This window comes from Mandrillus leucophaeus, unplaced genomic scaffold (genome assembly GCF_000951045.1).
Source record: "Mandrillus leucophaeus isolate KB7577 unplaced genomic scaffold, Mleu.le_1.0 Scaffold522, whole genome shotgun sequence".
Lineage (NCBI taxonomy): Eukaryota > Metazoa > Chordata > Mammalia > Primates > Cercopithecidae > Mandrillus > Mandrillus leucophaeus.
This window is the reverse complement of record NW_012105609.1, coordinates 349,660-357,540: the sequence shown is the minus strand read 5'-3', so window position 1 is coordinate 357,540 and position 7,881 is coordinate 349,660. Positions and strand designations below refer to the sequence as shown.

The following is a 7,881-nucleotide window of genomic DNA, read 5'->3' as shown; positions in this document are numbered from 1 at the left end:
GAAACCCCAACTTTAAAAAAAAAAAAAAAAAAATTAGCCATGGTGGCACATGCCTGTAGTCTCAGCTACTTGGGAGGCTTAGGTGGGAAGAATGCTTGAGCTTAGGAGACAGAGGCAACAATGAGCAGAGATCATGCCACTGCACGCCATCCTGGGCGACAGAGTGAGACCCTGTCTCCAAAAATAAAAAGAGAGAGACAGCCATGATGCCCCTGATATTCCGAGAAGTTCATGTTGTGTTCAAAGTCAGAGGCAGTGACAGCAAGGCTGCCTGGCTTTGAATTCCTTTCTACTGCACTGGTGGCTGTCGCTGGGCCTCCTCCTCACTTCCCAAGCTTTTCCAGGTCCCTGGGCTCCTATGGATCAATGTAAGCTCTCCAGCGAGGGGAGTGTGGGGTGAAGGAGGGGCAGGGACCCACCCTTGTTGTGGACGGCCTGCCTCCAAAGCAGGCGGGAGATGTCAGCTGTCCAGGCCTGCTTGATGGCCAGGCTGGAGGCCTGAAGCACAAAGGTGTCCCTGGCCTTGCGGCGGCGGAACCAGATCTCGAAGCGCAGGTTGCTGTCCCCACAGCACTCAGTGAGACCAAGGTCTGCCATCTGTGGCCAATGGGGAGAGAGGGGCTTGGTAAGGCATGGGTCGGGAACATAAGTGGCAGGGCCGGGGTGGGCAGGCCTACCTTGAAGGAGCGCTTATAGGCAAATGTGTCAACCCCTGTGGGCCCATGGCGAGGCTTGCTGAAGAGCAGCAGCTCCTCAAAAAGGAAGATGCGGCGCACGGACTTGTGGCGCCCAGTGCGCACCACAAACTCATCCTGTCGCACCAGCTGCCCCTGTTCCTTGAGGTTAACCTGCAGAGTTGGGGGCCAGTGGGTGGCCGACCTCTTCTGCCTTCTTCTTCCACACCCACCGCCCTTGCCCATCACAGCTTGGGATGACTCACATCACAGCCCTGGATGGCATCCATGGCCAGCAGGTCGTTTCCGTGCCGCAGCTGGAAGTGCACAAGGCTTTGGGCCTCCCTCAGCGCACTGAGCTCTTGCGTGGGGCCCCCGCAGGCCCGTGCCAGCTCCTGCAGCAGCAGCGCATACTTGCCCATGCGCTGGATGGGCTTTAGCAGGTAGGAAGCCAGGTCCAGGTGGTCCCCCAGAGCTTGCTGCTTGTCCTGTGGGCGAGTGGGAGACCACTGAGTGATTTGGGGGCACTCCCCGCATTCCCTACTCTTCCTAGTCTCAGGTTCACATACCTTGAAGAAGGTGTGCCCATAGCTGGACATCAGGGCATCAGAGCGAGGCTTATTCTTGCTGTAGAGCGCGTACATCCCAAACTGCACCCTCTACAAAGACATGTGGCTTAGCCCCAGTGCAAAGGGGCCAGCTCCCTAAGGCTGGCACAGGATAGACCACCCTCAGCTTGAGAGGACCAAGATGCCAGTATATGGCTCCCAGGAAGGCCTCTCCCTACAGACCCAATCTGCCCTGCTTTGAACAAGGGGTGATCTGGCTAGACCAGTACTGGGCAGAGGGGGGTGTGCCCACAGGTCCCTGAGGAAGAAGCCCCTTGCCCTCGGACTGAGCCCCTGCCTTCAGCTCTGCTCCTCCCATGGCTCTAAGAGCTCACCTCACTTGGGACTGTCCTGCTCACTACACTCAGCCACCCCTTTGGCAGGCCCAATTCCTCCATATGACCTTGCACTCTGGGTGGGACACTCACTCCAGCCCCTCCCCTATTCCTCAGATTAAATATCAGCCCCTCAAAGGCTTCCTCTTGTACCAGGTGTCCTGGCACCGCACTCAGGCCCTCTAAAGTGGAACCCCTGCCCCGCCAGTAATTCACAAGCATCTATTCTGCTTATTTTCCTCCTAGCCCCAACTATAATCTACAAGTATCGTTCTTGCTTCTATGTCTCCTCCACTGAACTAAGAGCACCCTCAGGTGCAGAAGCTTGCCAGTCTTGCTCATAGCTATACCCAGCACAGGGACTGGCACCAAGTATGTGCCCAGCAGCAACTTGGGGACTGTGGCAGAATGAGCTGATACCATGTGGCCTGTTGGGCTTACATGGCGCAGGAAGGCATAGGCCACTCGTGGTGGGTGCCGGGTGCAAGCCTCCAGCTCACGCAGGAAGAAGTGGCAGTGGAAGTCCCGCAGCTTCTCCAGGTTGCCAAAGAGGTGGGCACGCTGGCCACGGAGGCCCTGGGGCACATCAGGGCGATCCAGCTCGGGGAAATAGTTCTCCATAGTGTACTCTAGAGCCCGGACATACTCCCGCTCTGTGGCCACCATCTCTGCCAGCACCAGCTGTAGCCTACCAGGTATGGGGAGTCAGGACCCAAGACATTTCTCCTCTACTGCCCTCCCCACCCTGCCTACTACCCATACCTGTTGGGGCTCCTGGGGTCAGAGCTGCCCGGTGGAAGCACAGTAGGGGATGCCTGGGGCGGGGCACCTCCTCCAGCCTCTGGTCTGCAGCAGGCAGCAATAGTGGCCGCGTGGTGGCGGTGGCGGGCAGGTTCACTGAGACTCTGCCCCAGATTCCGATCGAAGCTGTAGGCCTTCCTCAGGGGAGGATGGGCAGGTGTAGTGGGGACCTGGCTGACACACAGGCTAGCTGTGCTGCCCACTGGTAGTAGCTTCAGTGAAGCCTCAAGCTTTTGGTCCAGGGCTAGCCAGGTGTCCTGGCATCGTGCCCAGGCCCAGCGGCACTCCTGGCGGATGGCCTCTGAGCCCAGCCCCGTGGCCAGAGCCCACATCTTTCGGAAGTGGGCAGGAGGCAAGTCAGGGTGCCTGGTCCAGTGCAGCTGCAGCTGCTGCAACACAACCCCTGGGCGTTCCTGCTCCAGCTCTGCCAACACTCGCTGCCCCTCCTCAGCCCACATCGAGGCCTGCAACACCAGGGCCGGACAAGCATTAGAGGAGAATCCCGCCAAGCCCACTGGACACTCTGCTCCTCTACCCACTCCCCATCCCCACAGGATGCTGCCCAGGACACAGCCCCAGTGACTGGGTTTTAGGGTCAAACTGAAGACCAGGGAAGAGAACAGGCAGCATGACCAAGAAGAGCTCACGCTCTGCTGAAGCTGGGGCTGCCACCCCTCCGGCCTCATGGATCACTTGTTGCTGGGGAGACTCTCACCCACCTCCCTGAAGAGCTGAAACAGCCTCTCAGCATCCGCCAGCCGCTGGCACCGCTGGGCCAAAGCCCTAGAGAATTCAGTCAGTTGGGCTCGCAGGGCCAGAAAGCGTGCCCCAGGGGGGCCCAGTTCAGCCGCCTCCCAGCCAGTCAGTGGCTGCAGAAACTTCTCCCCTTGCCTGACCTGCTCCTGCAGAGACAGAGACTAGGCTCAGCCAGTCCGGGCTTGGTGGTTCAGCCCCCAGACCCAGATCCTTCCTGCTGACGTATCCACACGTCCCCATCAAGTCTGTCCTGTGGTGGAACACCTACCCCTTATCTCCCACTCGCCACCCACATCCACTCTCCTTCTCCACAGCCAAATTCCCTACAGGAATCGTCTATCCTCACCATCCCATCTCGCCCTCCACGCCAGCCCTCTCTAGCTCCACTCTGCCCCATCCGCAGCGCTTCTCAGGCCTCACTGACTCCACCTCTCAGTGCCATTCAGCCCACTCTCTGCTGGGCTCCCCCCACTCCTTCCCATGCTCCTGATTCTCCTCACTCTTCTCCGGTGGCTCGTCCTCCTCCCCTTCCCTCACCCAGGCCATTAAACACTGGGGATCCTGAGGACAGTGCACTCAATCTCCCAGGCACTCTCATGTAACTGACTTCAAACGTCATCCAAACACCTGGACCCACCAAGTGATCCTCTCCAGCCAGACCGCTCCTCTGAGCTCCAGGCCCGAGACCCAAGGGCCCTCCTCTCATCCCTCACAGCCATCTCAAAAGCATGCCCAAGACTGGACTCTCGAATGCCCTTTCCCCCAGATGACCTCGTCTCCTAGTCTGTCAGGGAACAGCGCCCATTCATCCTTACAACATCCCTGTCCCTTACCCTCCCACACGGGTCCACAGCAAATCCCATCAACTTCTCCAGCCCGTCTCCCCTGCCACTATCCTGTCCAGAGAAGGCATTATTTCCCACCTGGACTACTGCAATTGCCTCTTCCCTGCACTCCCCATGCCCATCCTCCAAGTCACTGTCTACTTGGAAACTAATGTAATCTTCCTAGAATATAGATCTGATTATGTGGCCTTCCTGATTAAACTTTATACTGACTGCTACAGGGCCCAGTGATGTGGCCACTGACCAGGCTTGTCCCACCACAACTGCCCCCACTCTTTCTCCCTCTCTGCTCTGCACTTCAACCTCACTGGCCTTATGTTTCCTCAAGCACACCACCCTCCTTCCTGCCACAGGATCTTTGTGCATGCTGTCTTCTAAGCCTGGAATGTGCCCCCACCCTCAACCCTCTTCTGCCTGGTTGACCTCAACTTATCTTTCAACTCTCGGCTCAAAAGTCACCCAAAAAAAGCTTGCCTGACACTCCTGCTGGGTAAAGTCTTGGTTATACCCTCAGGCAGAATCCCCTGCACTGATTCGCTCCAGAGATCCTGCCTGGGTTTACAGGCACATATATGACTGTGATTAATTATAACTGATATTCTCTATGGGACTATAAGGTCCAAGAGAGCAAGGGATTGAATTTCTTTCACAGTTCTGCATTCCTAGTTCCTGGCATTGCATCCCAATACCCATGGCATGAACAAGTGACCACACATACCTGGGCAACCTCGTACAGCTCCCGAAAAGAGCCTTGGGCCTGGAGCAGCATGTCCAGCGAGGGCTCCCCAGGCTCCTCCAGCGCTGGCCAGCCCACCTGCTGCAGCCACACTTCAATCTGGAGGGGCACAAGCAGGGCAAGGTGAAGAGAGCTGCCTTGGATTGGGGGCTCACGTTTGAGATCGGGGCAGGGCCCACTCTGGGCAAGTAGTTCCGACCTGGTGTAGTCCGCCCTCCTGGGCCTCCAGTGTTTGGACCAACTCTAGGGCCTGTATTCGCTGGTTGCTCTGTAGGGTCAGTTGGTGCAGCAATCCATCCACCCGGTCATATAGCTCGTCAGCCTTGTCCATTGCTGTCCTGGTGTATGGTATACCATCTTAGACCCCCTGCCTTGCACCACTCCACGCTGTCCTGGCACCCACAATCCTGCCAGGTTCTGAGCTAGCCAGATGAGTCCTGGCATAGAATATGGTGGGCTGGGGCAAAATCTGGGGGCCGGACTTGCACCCACCTGTAATCTGGACTCAGGGTCACCTCTGGGACCTCTTGCTTCAGCCATGTCAGCTCCCGGCCCCCCTGGCATTGTAGCCATGCCAGCCGTGGCGAGTCTAGCACCTGCTGCATCAGGACCTCTGTCTGCTGTAGCAGCTGACCGACCTCCTGTGATTGAGGGCAGTAAGCAGTGGAGGTGGCCGTGGGAGAAAAGGAGGGAGACAGGGAGCATTCATGGAGGGATTGGGAAGGGACACTCACCCCAGACTCCATGGGCTGGGGCACAGCCTTCACACTTTCGATGGCCCCCTGAAGCAGGGCACAAGACGCCTGGCAGTTCTGCAGTAGGGCTTCCAGCCGCTGTAAGCAGGGGCAGGCATGACTGGAGCAGCACGCAGTGTTGGTCCCGGGCTTCCTGGGTTCCAGGCCACTGCAGCCAGCTTTGTGCTGTTCAAGCCAGTCCAAGAGGCTCCTCCGCAATCCCAAGTTGCCTATATAACTGCCCCCACACCCCACCCAGTATACTGACCCTCCGGAAATCCAGCCAGGCCCGGTGGCAGTAAGGCAGGCCTCCTCCTAGTGAAGTGGGCAGTCCTGCCGTTGGGATGTGGGTCAGCAGGCTTTGAGAGGGCAACTGCTCCAGCTACAGGAGAGGAAGGTGTTGTGACCCAGGCCTAGGGAGGAGGCACCCCGCCTCTACCCCTAGCCTAACTGGGCTTAGTACCTGCAGCCCGGAAGGCACTTCCTTCAGCAGCGTGCTTCCCACTAGCAGCACCTGGTACACGGCCCCTGGGGCTGCTTCCTGCAAGGAACCTGAGCTCAGCCCTATCCCCAACTCTACAGAAAAGGGCACAATGGCTCATGCCTGTAATTGTAGCAATCTGGGAGGCAAGGCAGGAGGATCACCTGAGTTCAGGAGTTCAAGATCAGCCTGGCCAACATGGTGAAATCCCCCTCTACTAAAAATACAAAAATTAGCTGGGCATGGTGGCAGGTGCCTGTAATCCCAGCTATTCGGGAGGCTGAGGCAGGAGAATCACATGAACCCGTGAGATAGAGTTTGCAGTGAGCCAAGATCGCACCACTGCACTCCAGCCTGGGCAACAGAGTGAGACTCCGTCAGAAAAGGAAAAGGAAAAGGAAAGGAAAGGAAAGAAAAGAAAAGAGAAAAGAAAAGGAATGAGGGGAGCTACAATCCCGTACTCACTTGTAGTTGGCTGAGCCCAGAGAAGAGGGAAGAACTTGGGGAACAAATTCGGGCATCAACTAGCACTGTCAGTCCCAGTGCCTGTACTTCGGGCCTAAAGGGGTGAGCTTCAGTTCAGTACCTGACTCCCAGTCCTCACAGCTGGCTCAGGCTCAGTCTCCCAACCCCCACCCTCAAACCTGGGGATGCTTCGCAGGTACAGCAGGAGGCGGATGAGTTCCTGGCTGCTGCACTCAGGCTGAAGCCAGGCTGGGCTGTGGGCACACAGAAGCAGTACTGCCCGGCCTTGGACATCGCGAGTCCCTATGGGGAGGAAGCAGTGAACTCCTGCCCCATTGGGCCACTCCACCTCCACCGCCTCTAGGCCCTCCCGGCTACCTGGCAAGGTGGCCATACCACTGGCCAGCAGCTCCCAACAGAGGTCTTGGGCCAGGAGGCAGTCAGCAGGCTTAGGGAGGCTGGATCCACTGGGGGCTTGGGAAGGGAAATGACTTGGGTCTGCCTTGGGCCACCTATCCAGAGACCCCTCCTTGGATCCCGGCTTCAGCCTGAGTAGGGTCAGAGACCTCCAAGGTCTTGACACTCATTTCTCCAGGCATCCCTATTCCCTTCCCAGACTTCCCTAGCCCAGCCTTCCTTACCTGCCTCCAGCAGCTTTGATGATTTCTCTGATAAAGGGTCTCCAAGGCCCACAGGGTTGCTGTCCAATCCCCCAGGGCTCAAGTCAGATGGCATCACCCTGCTTGGACCTGGGTCCACTACCAACCCTACCCCTGGGGTGTCACCCTCACCCTGTGCCAAGTTGAGGTGGGAGGACATGGGGCATAGGAGGCTCTCCACTCCAGAGGGACCTGGCCCTTCCGACAGGACAGAGGAGCTTTCTACTTTGCCCCTCTGGGGATCCCCCGACTCATCTGCAGCCAGGAGTAACTGAAGCTTCCTAGACAAGGGGCTGCCCTGTAGCCCCTCATCCTGGGCGGCCCCGGTTGGTGGTCTTGGAGGACCCGGGTCCTTAACGTGCATCTGGGAAGCAGGTTCCTCCTCTTCCCAGGCATCCCTGAAACTGCACACAGCAAATCTCCAGTCGGTGGCATGGCCCTGGGAGTCTGGGGACTCATCCCCATCCTCCAGGGGCCTTTCCATCACGCCCTCCTAAAGGTGGGCCTGCTCCGGGCCAGTGGGAGAGGGCTGGGCCTCAGTGTGAACCAGGCTGAAGACAGTCGAGTGGGATTCAGTGGGCAATGCAGGCGAAAGGCATGGGCCGCAGAAGGTGCCAGTCTTAGTGCCAGGGCACAGGAACTGCAATTCAGGCCTGGGGAGAGGGAATAATGTTAGGGGCGTCCCTCTGTCCAGGTCCCCTGTCGGACGCCCGTGGGCCTCTGTTCCGTGCGCGCCCACCCTCAGCGTCCCCACGGCCACTCTCTGCAGGCCCATGCCCATGGGGGC

General features: G+C 58.2%; 1 protein-coding gene across 3 annotated transcripts in view; it reads right to left on the bottom strand.

Annotated features, from left to right (window-relative positions):
* Positions 1-7,881, bottom strand: part of PLEKHG4 (pleckstrin homology domain containing, family G (with RhoGef domain) member 4) — an 11,748-nt gene that overhangs the window by 2,238 nt on the left and 1,629 nt on the right. The window contains exons 3-19 of one of the 3 annotated variants that reach the window (XM_011996686.1): positions 7,077-7,747; positions 6,814-6,909; positions 6,615-6,738; positions 6,436-6,529; positions 5,953-6,030; positions 5,758-5,871; positions 5,490-5,588; positions 5,248-5,396; positions 4,955-5,093; positions 4,738-4,854; positions 3,138-3,320; positions 2,380-2,882; positions 2,059-2,305; positions 1,244-1,333; positions 941-1,162; positions 678-848; positions 420-597 (exon numbers count right to left, since the gene is read on the bottom strand). In XM_011996686.1, coding sequence (XP_011852076.1) covers positions 420-597; positions 678-848; positions 941-1,162; positions 1,244-1,333; positions 2,059-2,305; positions 2,380-2,882; positions 3,138-3,320; positions 4,738-4,854; positions 4,955-5,093; positions 5,248-5,396; positions 5,490-5,588; positions 5,758-5,871; positions 5,953-6,030; positions 6,436-6,529; positions 6,615-6,738; positions 6,814-6,909; positions 7,077-7,578 — 3,106 coding nt within the window. In that variant the 5' untranslated portion in view covers positions 7,579-7,747. Of the gene's footprint in view, positions 1-419; positions 598-677; positions 849-940; positions 1,163-1,243; positions 1,334-2,058; positions 2,306-2,379; positions 2,883-3,137; positions 3,321-4,737; positions 4,855-4,954; positions 5,094-5,247; positions 5,397-5,489; positions 5,589-5,757; positions 5,872-5,952; positions 6,031-6,435; positions 6,530-6,614; positions 6,739-6,813; positions 6,910-7,076 lie in introns of all 3 variants that reach the window. The other 2 variants (XM_011996685.1, XM_011996687.1) reach the window with 2 other exon arrangements.